This window comes from Ascidia mentula, chromosome 1 (genome assembly GCF_947561715.1).
Source record: "Ascidia mentula chromosome 1, kaAscMent1.1, whole genome shotgun sequence".
Lineage (NCBI taxonomy): Eukaryota > Metazoa > Chordata > Ascidiacea > Phlebobranchia > Ascidiidae > Ascidia > Ascidia mentula.
The window spans coordinates 24,517,579-24,533,288 of record NC_138566.1 but is presented as its reverse complement, the minus strand read 5'-3'; the positions used below and the strand labels follow the sequence as shown (position 1 = coordinate 24,533,288).

General features: G+C 36.9%; 2 protein-coding genes and 1 pseudogene across 4 annotated transcripts; 1 reads left to right on the top strand and 2 right to left on the bottom strand.

Annotated features, from left to right (window-relative positions):
- Positions 1 to 983: 983 nt before the first annotated feature.
- LOC145890347 (uncharacterized) lies at positions 984 to 1,543 on the top strand (annotated as a pseudogene).
- Positions 1,544 to 1,615: 72 nt separating this feature from the next.
- Positions 1,616 to 14,765, bottom strand: LOC145908746 (uncharacterized). 3 transcript variants are annotated; one of them, XM_082996090.1, is made up of 8 exons: positions 14,537 to 14,765; positions 14,228 to 14,470; positions 14,018 to 14,071; positions 13,875 to 13,940; positions 13,686 to 13,751; positions 13,406 to 13,511; positions 13,160 to 13,277; positions 1,616 to 1,742 (listed from the first exon to the last, which is right to left on the bottom strand). In XM_082996090.1, the coding sequence occupies exons 1-7, from the start codon at positions 14,751 to 14,753 to the stop codon at positions 13,160 to 13,162; spliced, it is 870 nt and encodes a 289-aa protein (XP_082852216.1). In that variant the 5' UTR covers positions 14,754 to 14,765; the 3' UTR covers positions 1,616 to 1,742. The 3 variants fall into 3 exon arrangements, with proteins under 3 accessions (XP_082852216.1, XP_082852209.1, XP_082852223.1); XM_082996083.1 differs by lacking the exon at positions 1,616 to 1,742 and adding an exon at positions 12,706 to 13,075; XM_082996097.1 differs by lacking the exon at positions 1,616 to 1,742 and adding an exon at positions 12,706 to 13,075 and having other exon boundaries at positions 13,160 to 13,274.
- On the bottom strand, positions 9,970 to 11,610 carry LOC145909116 (C-type lectin mosGCTL-1-like). Its single transcript, XM_082996432.1, has 6 exons — positions 11,252 to 11,610; positions 10,936 to 11,190; positions 10,713 to 10,775; positions 10,494 to 10,596; positions 10,294 to 10,403; positions 9,970 to 10,233 (listed from the first exon to the last, which is right to left on the bottom strand). The coding sequence occupies exons 1-6, from the start codon at positions 11,466 to 11,468 to the stop codon at positions 10,196 to 10,198; spliced, it is 786 nt and encodes a 261-aa protein (XP_082852558.1). The 5' UTR covers positions 11,469 to 11,610; the 3' UTR covers positions 9,970 to 10,195.
- Positions 14,766 to 15,710: the final 945 nt, after the last annotated feature.

Below are 15,710 nucleotides of genomic sequence, written 5' to 3'. Positions count from 1 at the left end.
CTGCCATTGGCAAAAAAGTGCGAAACGATCCATATTGTCATGACATTTAATAAAACACCTATAATGTTCAATTTTGGAATGCTTTCAAAAGTGTTTTTCCTGGTGTTGATTTTTTACACAAAAATCCAAGCGCAGAGGTACTGTTGTCGCAGAATTTTCTTCAAATATGCTGACGTGGGAAGTCACTCACTCCAAATGAAAAAAGTTTTGTTAATTTGGTCAACAGCGTGTAAAGATAGATGATATGAAACGTACCAAAACAGGGGAAGAAACGAACCACAAGTTATAGGCCTTGGCCTGCATACCTGCAGGGTCGCCATTCTAAGATTTGTGTTTTTTTGAATAAGCAGTGTCTTAGAAAATTAAATGTGTTTGTTTTTAAGGGCTGCTGGACTGACGTACTTAATTTTTCTTAGTTTTTACCTTCAAGCCGATTTTATTGTTCAGACAGATTAAAGCGTGTTCTTATAACAAGGGTGTTCTATATCCCCATGTATCTGACACCAAACAGCTATTGGACGAAAACTAACGCAAATTGAAGATCGTGTCTAGATATTGGAGAAAATATATCTCTCCATCAGGACAATCTCCTGTCTCTAATTTTGAAGATAATTTCGCATAAATCTCTCATGACAATATTGACATCAACACTCTTTTTAGTCCATTTTACCTCATTTTCGCCGTCGTATGTTTGCATTTTCTTTTTCTGTTTACTTCGCGTGTTTAATTACACCGAAAGATCCGTTATCCGTTAGCAACCAACAGTAAATCCGGACCCCCTCCAAATTACACCATTGTGGCGACCGAACTGTAGTGTTCGTCTGTGCATTAAAGCGTGCTATTGCCTTTTTCCCGTGTCGCGATTGCCGCCTTAAATACTCTTTTTGTGTTTTTTGTGTTGCTCGCCCCTTTCTAACTCTCGCAATAAAGCATCGACCGCTTTACTGCTGACCCCGAGGCTCCAAAACCGTTATTTGGAGGTCATGGAGACTGAAAACGCTGTCGCGCTTAAGCTGCCCACGTTCTGGCCAACCCAGCCACGTGTTTGGTTGCAACAAACTGAGGCGCAGTTTGCGCTAAGGAAGATCACAGCAGATGAAACAAAGTACTTTCACGTGGTTTCGGCCTTGGACCAGGCCACAGCAGCGCGACTTATTGACTTGCTTGAACGACCGGCTGCCGAAAACAAGTTTGAAGCCATTCGAAGGCGCTTGCTGCAATCATTTGCTCTTTCCCCACAAGAACGTGCAGCCCGTCTCCTGAACATGCCACCGTTAGGTGACAAGAAACCGTCGGTTTTATTGGGCGAAATGCTTGCCTTGCTAGGGGACCACCACGCTTGCTTTCTTTTCCATCATTTGTTCCTGCAGCACATGCCAGAAGATATGCGGGTTTTTTTTTGGCCCGTGAGGATACTGCATATCAGCAGCAGCTTGCCCAACGGGCGGATTTATTGTGGCTTTCTCGCAATAACAGCGCGGAATTTGCTGTCAGCAAGGAGCATAGCACTCGGTCAGCTCCACGCCGCACTGTATACTGGTGATTTATTTCGATTATAAAGTTACTTATTGAAAATAATCTTATCATTTTGCCGAGGTTGTTTATTTAGATATGTATGCAATGAAACAGTTCGAGCCCATCGTTTGCGTAATTAGAACAACAATTACAAAGGTAACGTAAATGTTATCAATATGTCCAAGGTTCTGACTCAGGGTTATAAATATTTCTGTTGATTGAAGAATCTGCAAAAGTATGATATATTTTTTACTTATCTCACATGCTAATACCTTTTTAAACACAATGGAAAAATATCGTACACGCTAATACCTATTTTTTGCTGTAGCAGTCGTTTGCTTGGTAAGAAATGGAAATATCGCAGTTTTTATTAACTATTCCTGTTGGCAAACCTGTTTTTTCCATTTGGGAATGCTTAGACATCTTGCTTCTGAAACAAAAGGGTTATACTAGCAAATCAACTTTCATCAGTGGGAGCTTTGTAACGTTTTTCATACAAGCAAACTTTTCTTGTTTTTATAGTACATGATACCAATCACCGTAAAGCACATAAGGTTGGTCAAAATTAAACATCCCACGCCGATTTGCCATCCTACTGCTTCATCGTAAACTGTGAGTAGATTGAAACATAGATTAAAAAGCCTGGTTTAAATGGTCAATATCAGGTGATTTTTACATGAAATGTTGACTTTTGTCGAATACTTTTTTTTACATCCAAACGCAACCAAACAGCGTTGGTATTTATTCAAAAATAAAACTCAAAAATTCTGAGAATAGACTGAGCCATATTGTTGAAAACATTGACGTTTAATTGTTTTTATATATATTTTATTTATTCAAAACCTTTTGGCAAAAACCTATACCATCATCTAATATTGTTCAAAGAAGTACTCTTTACCTATTTCTTTTGGTTTTGAAGTTGTTTTATTGGCACAGCCTATTTGAAGATCTTGTGTAGTTGTTTCTGTACAAAATGCATTTTGACAATGCTACTGCGTTAGTAGTGTTTTTTCTATAAAGTGACCATCTAAAGTAAGTTAAAGATCAGAATATAAACACTATTGCATAACCGAAACTATTTTCGCACTTTTGGTAGTTGTGGACTTTGTCGTACTGCTTCCTAAACTGGAATTTTCAAAGGCTGCTGTTGCTTCTGTATTGAAATGTAAATAAACCTAAATTGGAGTTTTTGGAAATTGTTGTTAATGCATCTGTATAGTTATGTAAATAGATCAAAATCACACTTATAATTAAAACTGTGTTTGTCACAACGTTTTTGTTTTACCTAATTGAGTAGTTGTTGAATTGGTTTCGTTGATAGCTGGATATATCCCCAAAACTAAGTAGAATTTAAAAATGCATTATTAAATGTCATCACAGCTGTTTGTTAACCGTATGCTGTCCAAAATAAGGGTTTAAAATGTGTTTTGGACAAGTTCTAAACATCTTATATTCAACGCTGTTTAACAGCTTTTACCTGCGCGAAGCTGACTGTCGATAGGTCGTTGGCAAACATACGCTACACCGAGGTCACAAGCAATGTCATCCCATGTACCAGTGGTGCAATGACTCATTTCAACGCAGTCCTGGTCTCCGCCCAAGTTGTTTGGTCTCTCCGGGCACCAAAACGTAGGATCAACAATTGTTCCATCACTCCACTGGAAGTAATCTGTACCCTGTAATCTTGTTGCACCGATGTAAAATGGTTCGTTCATGCCTAAAAGCAACAAACACATTTAAATATAGTTTTTTTTGTCATATAGATAAAAAAATGGAATATACCTAATTCTTGGACTTTGAGTACAATAAAGTCGTAAACTTCATTTGATTTAATTTCTAAGACAATTGCATTCTTGTCTGCACATCTTCTCAAAGCTTCAGAGTAGCAACAAAGAACTGTGGAGGAAAAGTAATATTCCTGGTCACCGAAGCTGTACCAGGTTTCAGCAGAGACCAAATGGCCAATAAGCAGAACACAAAAGAGCTGAAAAACTTTCATTGTTTTCTGCAACAAAACAACCACAAATATATGTTCAATTTTTTTTATGTTTTTGTTACGTTTATGTCTTCAACGAGACAGTGACTGTATCTGTAACTGTAACATTATCTAGTTTGTGGAACTGTCGCTAGTTTTGAACAAATTTCCTGATGAACACTTTTAACACCTTGTAACAAATGATCCATGCAGGTTACCTCATGATTGTTACGCCAGCGCAAAACTGCCTAAATATTTTTATTTGCATAGAAACTTTAATGTCATTTTTTAGCACACGGTAGCCTTAACATTTTCCCTAATTGCGTCAAAACCTGTCTGTCTTATATTGTAAAAGAAATGGACGTGCAAAAAAATGACGACCAAACAAACTTTTAATGATTGACTTACAAGCTTGGCAATACGTTCTTATTACCACAAACCAAACATAAAGTTTAAGTGAGTAAACGTGCAACATAATAGCGGCGAGAATGTGGTTCGTCGACCTTAGTTGAGTAATTATTGAAGTTTCGTTGTTTTCCAGTTCGGAATGTAGGTAAGTGTTTTTCGCGCAAAAAATATTCGAACGTGAGGAGTGTTATAAGGTGAGCTTAAGAATGAAAGGTTTGATAAACATCATATAATTCTTGCCGCATTATTCGGAAAAATGTAAAAGTCGTTTTAAAACTTTTGTAACGTTCGCCAAAACTTTATTGCATTGTTTTCAGATGTACGCCATGCCTTAAACTTCAGCTAAAACAGATTGTTTTTACTTTCTATCTTTAAACCACTGGTTTCCAACCCAAAACATGCTCAAGCACTTTATGTTTTTTTAGTGATGTCAGTTAAACCTAAACAACAAAAAATTGCAATTCTCTTACATAAGGAGATAAGTAGTAACAACAAGTTAATGCAACAATACAAGGTTTCGTCAGTAACGACAATTGTCTGCCCAAGCTTGAACCTTTATCCTATTTTCGCACTGCGTTTCGTGCCCATGGGTTATTCAGGTAATGCATCTCGATTGACTTCAAAATATCCTGGCCACGAATCCGATGAGGTTTTCTTCTAGGTATATGGATCAGTCGCTTGACCGAAGTTGACAATCGGGCGCCCGCAAGTTACCTTTTTTTGCCGTCCAACTTTTAATTTATTTTATATATATATTTTTTTATTTCCACATGTGTGGAAATGTGGGCCGTGTCTGCAGGTCGTGCAATACCAGGACAACCCGTGGGCAGGTCGAAGCAAACGCCGGAAGTATACTTCCTGTCCAAAAATCAGGTTTACTCAAAGACATGCAAACAAAAGCTAATTTTCGGATCAAGATGTTACCTAACGGTTATGTAGTATATTTAATAACACAACTTGGTGGTGCTACAGAATTACCGATATCAATTACGCGACCTTCCGGAAGATGAGACGCCCACAGGTCATGAGAATAAATCTCACCGTAATGCATGTGTTTTCCAACCGTAGGGCCGCGGCACCCTGGGGTGTCATTTGAAACTTGTTAGCGTTTTTCCTTATATTCTGTGTAATGCAAAAGTTAGTTATATCTATGCAATATTTTGTCGTTGTTTGGTTTCTCAATGGGTGCCGCGAACTTCTTTTTTCATATTTTGTAGGGTGGCCAAAGCCTTAAAGGCCGGAAACCACTGTCCTAATGTAATACCGAAGATTATTCCATCATGTGTATTTTGCGCAAAAAAAAAACTACGCAGATAAACAGAACACAAAAAAATAAAATTGCACGGGCACCGATAAAAGAATAAAGTTTATACAAAGGTAAGTTCTGCGATAACTATCTTGTTTGTTGTTTAAGGGTGGATCTGTCTCTGCCAGGTAAACCAATAATACATATTGTCATGACGAAAAACGTTTCACCAAAGTGGGAAATTTTATTAAAAACTTTTTTAACGAAGGGTTTCGCTACTCGTTACAACGGAATTAACGAAATGAAGTTGTGTGAACACGAGGATGACGAATTCGAACTCGACCAAAACTTCCAGGCATTTGTTCTCCACCAGTTTGAAATAGCGAGAAAATGCAAAAGACTGAGTTCTGATCAACTGAGTTCTGATCAAATTTACATTGGAATACAATGTGCCCTCGAACTTGATGGGAAAAAGTATTACAAACACATGACCCAGATGTCCATGGGCAAAAAACGCCGAGAATATTATCAACTTTTGATTGAGTAAGCACCAAATTACCATGAACAAAAATTTAAAAAAACATTTTGCCAAAAAAGGGGCGAAAAAATCTCACATTTCCTTCACATATGCGCCTCCACAGCTTGCAGTACTTTGTCGCATTGAATGTGGTCCTTTGATTAGCGTACTGAGGGCGACCATACCAGCAGCCGGTGCGGAGCATTAGGGACCACGCCAGAAATCAAACGACTTTCAAAATATTATGTAGCTTTTAATACTCCGTATTTTCAGTCAGTACTTAATACCGTAGCCAAAAGGCATGCAACTCTGCTGGTTTGATTTTTTTTATCGTAAACTCCTACTCATATTATCGTGTCAAGAATATAAAGTCAAACAAAACGTGTGTAGTTGGGATTATCAACCATTGCAACCCAATCTGCGTAACTTTGTATTTACAACATTATAGGTCGAAACATTGTGCACTGTCAGCGGCTTAATGGTTATTATTGCTCTTTTGCTTATAATTGGGTACTTATGCAGTGTTCGTATGTTGAGCTCGGGTGCTATAACTAAAATCTGCTATGCGTGTTCTTACTTATTTGTCAATCAGAAAGACATACGTTGCGATATCAGTTGCTTTGAATTAATTCGTCCAAAGCGCATCAGGGACTAATTGAGATAAGAGATAAGACAAAATTGACTTAGCGAGTAACTTCTAATTCTGTTAAGGTAAGCGCGTGCCAGTCAGTTAGTAAATGTGACAAGTTGCGAACTGTCGTCGAACCGGATGCCAAAAGGCTGTGGGAGTTCTGCAGGAAAGCCTAATTTCGCCTGAATCCTTCGTTCCGTCTGTGTTCTAGTTGAGTTAGGATTCTGATCGGGAAAGATGTGTGGTGCTACAATAACCAAACCTGTGTAACACTATGTTGCTCACTCGACCCACTCGATAGGTCTCTGGTGATTAATACATAATTTGCCATGCGATTACGTTTACTAAGTTTTCCAATAAAACTTTTGTAACTTTCTGTCATGCTTTAGAAATTATTTGCACTTGCATCAAATTTCTGACATATCTCTTTGCACTGTTCATCCTTATTGACTAAAATGTTTATGGCTAAAATATGTTCGTGGTGTGCGCAAAACACTGGAAAATATGAGTGGTATGGTTTTTTTTCGCGTTTTTTAGAAGCCAAAATTTGGTAATATTTGATAGAATGAAGGCAAAAGAAAATTTGTTACAAAGGATTTCAGCGACAAACGTAGTTGCTTAGATGTCATAACACGCATATTGAATTCATAACCGATTATAAATAAGTTTTTTTAAGTGCGAAACGATCCACATTGTCATGACATGTAATAAAACACCTATAATGTTCAAATTTGGAATGCTTTCAAAAGCGTTTTCCCTGGTGTTGATTTTTGACACAAAAATCCAAGCGCAGGTACTGTCGTCGCAGAATTTTCTTCAAATATGCTGACGTGGGAAGTCACTCACTCCAAATGAAATAAGTTTTGTTAATTTGGTCAACAGCGTGTAAAGATAGATGATGTGAAACGTACCAAAACAGGGGAAGAAACGAACCACCAGTTACATGCCTTGGCCTGCATACCTGCAGGGTCGCCATTCTAAGATTTGTGTTTTTTTGAATAAGCAGTGACTTAGAAAATCAAATGTGTTTGTTTTTAAGGGCTGCTGGACTGGCTTACTTAATTTTTCTTAGTTTTTACCTTCAAGCTGATTTTATTGTTCTGACAGATTAAAGCTTGTTCTTATAATAAGGGTGTTCTATATCCCCATGTATCTGACACCAATCAGCTATAGAGGATCAGTCTTATGGATCGAAAAGGCCGACCTGTCTGTACGTTTAGACTTTAGTATTGGACGAAAACTAACGCAAATTGAAGATCGTGTCTAGATATTGGAGAAAATATATCTCTCCATCAGGACAATCTCCTGTCCCTAATTTTAAAGATAATTTCGCATAAATCTCTCATGACAATATTGACATCAACACTCTGTTTAGTACATTTTACCTCATTTTCGTTGTCGTATGTTTGCATTTTCTTTTTCTGTTTACTTCGCGTGTTTAATTACACCGAAAGATCTGTTACCTACACCGAAATAAACAATTTACTGCCGTAAGATCCGTTGCCCGTTAGCAACCAACAGTAAATCCGGACCCCCTCCAAATTACACCATCACATTTAAACAGTACCTGGAGCGACTAATCTGTGGATTAGAATCCTAAGAGAAGTTATGGCGTTAGCGTTTTGATAACGTTTAAGATTTGCCGGTGTCCATGTCATTTTATGTTTCACGTGTGCTGTTCAGGTGCGCAGCAACCTTTCGTTCAAAATAATGATGATTTCATTTTTGCCCATTATTGGATAAAACGTATTTATGAATACCGCGGTTTGTGATTTTATCAAAGTCACGTATACGTTTTTTTATTATAGTCGCGATTTTGGATTATAGGGGATCGCATTTCATGCTGTGAAATAGAAGCAGACAAGGTAGCAAAGATCACAATATCTTTTGTTGCTCGCTTGCCTTTTTTTACCGCATCGGGATTTGAACCCAAGACGTCGTGGGCAGGAATCCCGATCAGATTTTTTCCTAGGTATATGGGTCGGGCGCTTGACCAATGCTGCCAATCACCCGCTCAAACCAACGCCACGCCGTGACAAGAGCAACTGAACAATAAGTGGAATAAAATAGTTAAAGTTTTGGCACCGTGAGTATTAGGAAACAAAAAAGGCTGCAATGAATATATGACAAAGTTAGCAACATAGTTGGTTAAATCGTGGTATTCAACTAACCATAAAACTTTCTTGGAATTTTTACTCTCATTACCCGGTATGCCTATTAAAATGGGAAAATGATTTCAAAACAACCTAAATACACTATTATCTAAGTTGGGTATAAATCTTAGAGGTAACATGGAGTACTGTCTGGTGTCCACTGGTGTCTTAAAAACCACCAACGCAAACTGCGCCATCTCGCGGGAATGATACAATAAATGTAAGCCGTTGCGTGGCATCGTTGCACAATATATTTTATACAACACAATCCACTGGCAAGGCGGTGGTGGTGGCTGACCGACTGCATCAATCAATACGATCGTCCAACTTACCTACATTAAAACGTGATTTTGTCAGTTACACAGTGGTTTGACACAAATCATAAAAACCGTTATCAGAAAAGCATTAATTCTAAACACCACTTACCCGTGTTATGGAATTGCTCAGGGTAACTCTGGTGGAATCAAAGTAAACGTCGTATTGTCGAAAGCACACAAACAACCCAAAACCAATCCAAAACAACTTTGTGATTCTTTTCGGTTTTAAAAAGTTTAAAAACAAAACAAATGTCTACAGAGCAGGCGAAAAAGCTTTTCAATGATTAACTTGTTTTGTTGTGTACCTTGTATAGGGCCGGTCCTATACCAAAGAATGTTTCCACCGGTCCCTCGTCACCGTCTACGTTCAAATTGTCCACCGATTTTTTGCTGACGTTCACAAAAATAAAATGAATTGAATTGTGTACGTGATATATTTGTGCTTGTGATACCATTTATAAAGTTTATGCAAACAAACTTGCAAGAGACTAGGGTTCGTCGACCTTGGTTGTGATTGCAGTTTCGTTGTTTTCCAGTTTGCAAGTAAATATTTTCCCTGCAACGAGTGCTCCAATCCAACCCAATCAAACTATGTTTCTCCCAATTGATATTACTTAAATCATATTTTTTCTGCTCTGCTTGGTGGTAACAAATATCTCGTTTGAAGTGCATGAAGTTTGCCTTGTTGGCAAAACATAAGTAGGCTATATGATATACGTGAACAGATAAGGATGTAATAAACAGTTCCAAGCGTTTGTTGATTTATTTAACATTTTTTCCAGGTCGCCAAAATTTCTAGCCATTTTCCTGTAAACCAATTTATTTTTGTTGTTTCTAGGTAAGATTTTAACCCAACCTGCTTTCGTAATACATAGGAATTCTTATTGTTTAAACTGATGGCCATACGCCCAACTTACACCAGCCATAATATAAGTCCTACTTCGCTTTTCGAAAACGATATTAGTTAGTCAAAGAATTATTGATTAACTTCGTAATGAGTTTTAGATAGACCGTTTAGCTTGGTAATCTATATGTTTCTCAGTAGGTTAACCAAAATTTCAATACAAGTATTTGTTTATGAAAGTTTCAACATTTTGACTGATCTTTTGCAAAAACAATTATGAAAAGGTAAGGCAAAGCTTGAGCTGTTTGAAAGAATGTACATTGTATTTTATTGATTTGTAAATGCGTCAAAAAATATCTTGGAAATAACAGATGAGTAGTGATTCCACGACCACACATTATTCGTTGTTTGATGCATTCTTCGAAGAGTATTATCGCAGGAAAATTTTATATCAAGCTAATGCAAAATAACAAAATTAGGGAGACAAACATAGCAATATGACAACAGGTTTCTTGGTTTCATCGTCTTTCACGTAATTATCAAATTTGAAATTGAACAAACAAATTAGGGCAGTTTATGTTCAAGGCCTTTACTCCACACCATCTGTTGCTTTGTCCTGAGTTGAGTCTAAAACATTTTACATTTTTATTAGACTTCTGTTATGGCAGTTAATATGTAAACACTTACGCATATTATAGTAATCGTTTCCATGGTCTGAAATAGAAATGTCGCAGTTTATGTCTTGTTTTCCACTTGGCATGATTTGTTTTTCTGTTGGGGAATGTTCAGATGTCTTTCTGTAGTAAAAAAAATTTTTGGAAAATAAATTATCAGACACCCCTGATCTTCGAGCTTAAAAAGTTGTTTTTCCCAATTTAAAAGCATACCTTTTCTGGTGTTTGCTGAGAATTCCAATAACTGCCAAGGCAATGAGGTTGGTTGCAAGTAAACATCCAAAACTAATTTTCCATGCTACCGGATCTTTGTATACTGTTTGTAGAAATAAAACAAGACTGTTTTACATGGTAAAGGCTACGAAAATGTTCGGTTTTTGATACGACTGACGAAATTGACGTCGGCGTTACACACGTAGTTATTAATTTTACCGGTTTGAGTGGTTGGTTGCCGAATGACCTCTGATGAATTGTTGCTGCTCTTGGATAGATCGTCTAAGAAAGAAAAAAACATGCGTTAAACAATAGTAATTGAAGCTTTTGAAGCAACCCAATTCTTTACCCGGTCTTTCCGCAAAACTAAAAATTAGGTAACGCTGCAGGGCGCATATAAGTTAGCACGAAAATTTGGTGCATATGAGCTGACTTATTGTACCTGCATGGAATTGACTTGAGGAAGGTCTTTGACAGATATATTTATTACTTATTGAACATTCATTGTCATTCCACTTTATGTCGGTGTCTTCATACCCGCAAATTTTTCCCAATTCAACACAATTCTCGTCACCACCTGCGTCATTTGGCTCGCCTGGACACCAATGTGAGTGTTCAACAATCGTCCCATCTGTCCAAACGAATACATCTGTGCCTATGATCCTTGTGGCACCAATGTAGTATTTCTCAACGCTACCTAAAATATTGTCAAGATGTTGCAACTTTATGTATAGACAGAAATAAGAAAACGGATTAACCTAGCAATTCGATCTTATCGGCGAGAAACTCATTAATTAGGTTTGATTTAATGTCAACCAGATGTGCATCGATGTCAGCGCATCTTCTCTCAGCTTCTGCGAAGCAACAAACTGTAATGGAGGAGATCAGATATTCATCACCATCAAAGGTATACCAGTCGTCGGCAGCAGCGAGGTGACAAGCCACCAATATAACGATGCAGTAAAAGATTTTCATTATTGACTAAAAAATAACATTAGGAAAGCGACAAATCTTGATCGTTTTAACCGGGTTATACGTAGTGCACTGACGTCAGTCACAGACATTGATATTTCAAACAGCGTTTAAACTTGTATTTGAACTCGATGCTCCCAAAAAACACAATACGAATTCGACAGCGTAAGACTTTTCCATTAATTCGGCCCGTCTTATAGCGCAAAACGATCATACAAAAAAATGCCCAGCAAGAGAGGCATAACAGTAATGATTGACTTGTGTTGAAAGGTGCTTGTTGTTTTGTACCTGCGAAGCCCAGCTCGAAGTTGAAGTGAGCAAACATGTGGTGAGATTAAAGGTTCGTCGACCTGGGTTGTGTAATTATTAAAGTTTCGATGTTTTTGCGTGCGGACGTGAGCAAAAACGCTTGAAAGGATATGAGGTGAACGCAAGGTTAAACCACTTGATAAACTTTGTGTTCAATTCCACCCAGGAATTAAGTGTATTTTCACAACTGTTTAATTTTTCTCAACAGATAGTATTGTGTCAGAAGCTAGTATAATTTTTTTATGTTAATTATACAAACGTTTATCGTGTTGGCTGCTTTAAAATCGCAAGTTTTCACCGACTCAATCACGGGACTTAATAATACTTCCGCAAATATTAAAGCATGTTTTTCTTCCGGATATAATTTTGAATACTTAGATGCGATCGACCAAAATTAACCACTTTGTAGCATATAATAATTTATTGATAACAAGATGACGTCACAGTAGTTCGATGTCTTCAACATGGTTACTATACCACAACACGTGGCTTGCAATCTGACTTTTGTTACTTTGAATATAAACAATATTTAATAATGACTCAAAAGGCTTTTCTCACTTCCTATCTATTTGTCACGACGTTTCGGTTGTTATACAACCTTCATCAGGATTGTACATTTTGTGATAATTCCGTTTGGCGATATATGGCTTCTTTGATACACTGCCGGGTGGCTACCTTCTGTCACATGCAACCTGTCGCATTTTGATTTGTATGGTAAACGTGCTTTCTACATGGTAACTATTTGCCACACATATGTGATGGGAAGGTCAGATACGCGTTAACTTTTTTGCAAAGTACTTTTGAGAAAACAATCACGGAAAACGAAAGGATCACTGATTTCGATCACAAATTGCATTTTATTTCTTATTGTCGGTTTGTTAATCAGCAAACACGTTGGAAATAATAATTGACCATTTATTTCGATGGATTGTTTACTCAAGATAATTTGTCTCGTCCTTAAAATTGTGTTATCATCAGCAATATCACCATCAACGCAAACGAAACAAACAAAGATTGCACACTTAGAAAGTATAATTTGTATCAAAAAAATTGAAAAATAAAACATTGCTTTTGTACTATTTGTATCATATACTGGTGATTAATTTCGATAATAAAGTCAGTTTATAAAAATAATCTTATTACTTGCAGAGGTTGTTGGTTTAGCAAGATATTTATGCAATGAAACAATTCGAGCCCATTGTTGGCGTAATTATAAAAACAATTGAGAAGAGAACGTAAATGTTATCAATATGTCGAAGGTTCTCGCTCCAGGTTATCAATTTTTCTGTTGAGAGAAAAATCTGCAAAAGAATGTTATATTTGTCACTTATCTTACATGCTAATACCTTTTTAACACAATGGAAAAATATCGTACACGCTAATACCTATGTTTTGCTGCAGTAGTCGTTTGCTTGGTAAGAAAAGGAAATGTCGCAGTTTTTATTAACAATTCCGGTTGGCACACTGGATTTTTCCATTTGGGAATGCTTAGACATCTTGCTTCTGAAACAAAAGGGTTATTTTAGCAAATCATTTTTCATCAGTGGGAGATTTGTGTTTAATAATTATAAAAATTTTAACTTTTAGCAGTCAAGCATTTCTTGATGTCGAAACACCAACGTTTACGCAACCTTTTCTTGTTTTTGTAGTACATGATGCCGATCACCGTAAAGCACATAAGGTTGGTCATAATTAAACATCCCACGCCGATTTTCCATCCTACTGCTTCATCGTAAACTGTGAGTGGATTAAAACAGTGATCGAAAGTCAGATTCAAATGGTCAGAATCAGATGATTTTTACATGAAAGGTTGGTTTTTGTCAAATTAAAGTCCAAACGTTTTATTTATTTAAAATCTTTCGGCAAAAACTTATGCCATCATCTCATACTGTTCAAAAAAATACTGTTTACCTATTTCTGTTGGTTTTGAAGTTGTTTTATTGGCACAGCTTATTTGAAGGTCTTGTGTAGTTGTTTCTGCACAAATTGCAGTTTTTACAATGCTACTGAATCAGTAGTGATTTACTGTATAGTGACTATCTATAGCAAGTTTAGGATCAAAATATAAACACTATCGCATGATCGTAACTATGTCCATACTTTGGGTTGTTGTTCTCTGTGTCGTACTGCTTCCTAAACTGGAGTTTATAAAAGCTGTTGTTGCATCTGTATTGAAATGTTAATAAACCGAAATCACACTGATTATTAAAACTTTGTTTATTGCAATAACGTTTTTGTTTTACCTAACTGAGTAGTTGTTGAATTGGTTCTGTTGGCAGCTGGATATGCCCTAAAAACTAATTAGAATGTTAAAATGCATTGTTAAATGTCATCACAGTTGTTTGTTTATAACATTCTGTTAAAAATAAGGACTTTGCAAGTGTTTTGGACGAAATTTTAAACACACCTACTAACTAAAACATCATTATTCAACGCAGAATAACAGCCCGAACCTGCGCGAAGCTGACTATCGATTGGTCTTTGGCAGACATAAGCTTTGTCGTCAAAACATGTCATGTCGTCCCACGTATTAGCAACAGAGCAATAACCCATTTGAACACAGTCTTGAACTCCGCCTGAGTTGTTCGGTTCACCAGGACACCAAAACGTAGGGTTAACAACTGTTCCATCGCTCCACTGGAAGATATCGCTATCGTCGAATCTTGTTGCGCCGATGTAAAACTCTTCCCGCATGCCTGAAAACAATAATAAACACTTTTAAACAACGTTTTGCTTATCATAGGCGTAAAACTGGGATTGACCTATTTCTTTAATTTTAAGTGCAATAAAGTCGTAAACTTCTTTTGATCTAATTTCTAAAACAATTGCATTCTTGTCAGCACATCTTCTCAAAGCTTCAGAGTAGCAACAAAGAACTGTGGAGGAAAAGTAATATTCCTGGTCACCGAAGCTGTACCAGGTTTCAGCAGAGACCAAATGGCCAATAAGCAGAACACAAAAGAGCTGAAAAACTTTCATTGTTTTCTGCAACAAAACAACCACAAATATATGTTCAACTTTTTTTATGTTTTTGTTACGTTTATGTCTTCAACGAGGCAGTGACTGTATCTGTAACTGTAACATTATCTAGTTTGTGGAACTGTCGCTAGTTTTGAACAAATTTCCTGATGAACACTTTTAACACCTTGTAACAAATGATCCATGCAGGTTACCTCATGATTGTTACGCCAGCGCAAAACTGCCTAAATATTTTTATTTGCATAGAAACTTTAATGTCAATTTTTAGCACACGGTAGCCTAAACATTTTCCCTAATTGCGTCAAAACCTGTCTGTCTTATACCGTAAAAGGAATGGACGTGCAAAAAAATGACGACCAAACAAACTTTTAATGATTGACTTACAAGCTTGGCAATACGTTCATATTACCACAAACCAAACATAAAGTTTAAGTGAGTAAACTTACAACATAATAGCGGCGAGAATGTGGTTCGTCGACCTTAGTTGTGTAATTATTGAAGTTTCGTTGTTTTCCAGTTCGGAATGGAGGTAAGTGTTTTCCTTGCAATAAATATTCGAACGTGACAAGTGTTACGATTTGAGCTGAAGAATGAAAGGTTTGATAAACATCATAACTGTTACCGCGTTAATCGACAAAAAGTAACGTCATTTTAAAACTTTTGTAACGTTCGCCAAAACTTTATTGCATTGTTTTTAGATGTACGCCATGCCTTAAACTTCGGCTAAAACAAATTGTTCATACATTTTATCTCTAAGCCACTGGTTTCCAACCCAAAACATACTAAAGCACTTTATGGTTTTTTAGTGATGTCAGTTAAACCTAAACAACAAAAAATTGCAAATCTCTTACATAAGGAGATAAGTAGTAACAACAAGTTCATACAACAATACAAGGTTTCGTCAGTAACGACAATTGTCTGCCCAAGCTTGAACTTTTATCCTTTTTTGCACCGCGT

What these genes read in the sequence shown, in the direction of transcription:
- LOC145908746 (XM_082996090.1), bottom strand. Translation starts at nt 14,753, where the DNA reads ATGAAAGTTTTTCAGCTCTTTTGTGTTCTGCTTATTGGCCATTTGGTC. An exon ending in ACTTAAAATTAAAGAAATAG is followed by an intron (nt 14,471 to 14,536) that starts GTCAATCCCAGT and finishes TATTGTTTTCAG; the next exon opens with GCATGCGGGAAGAGTTTTAC. An exon ending in TACTACAAAAACAAGAAAAG is followed by an intron (nt 13,278 to 13,405) that starts GTTGCGTAAACG and finishes CTTTTGTTTCAG; the next exon opens with AAGCAAGATGTCTAAGCATT.
- LOC145909116 (XM_082996432.1), bottom strand. Translation starts at nt 11,468, where the DNA reads ATGAAAATCTTTTACTGCATCGTTATATTGGTGGCTTGTCACCTCGCT. An exon ending in CGATAAGATCGAATTGCTAG is followed by an intron (nt 11,191 to 11,251) that starts GTTAATCCGTTT and finishes ACAATATTTTAG; the next exon opens with GTAGCGTTGAGAAATACTAC. An exon ending in CTCAAGTCAATTCCATGCAG is followed by an intron (nt 10,776 to 10,935) that starts GTACAATAAGTC and finishes TTTCTTTCTTAG; the next exon opens with ACGATCTATCCAAGAGCAGC.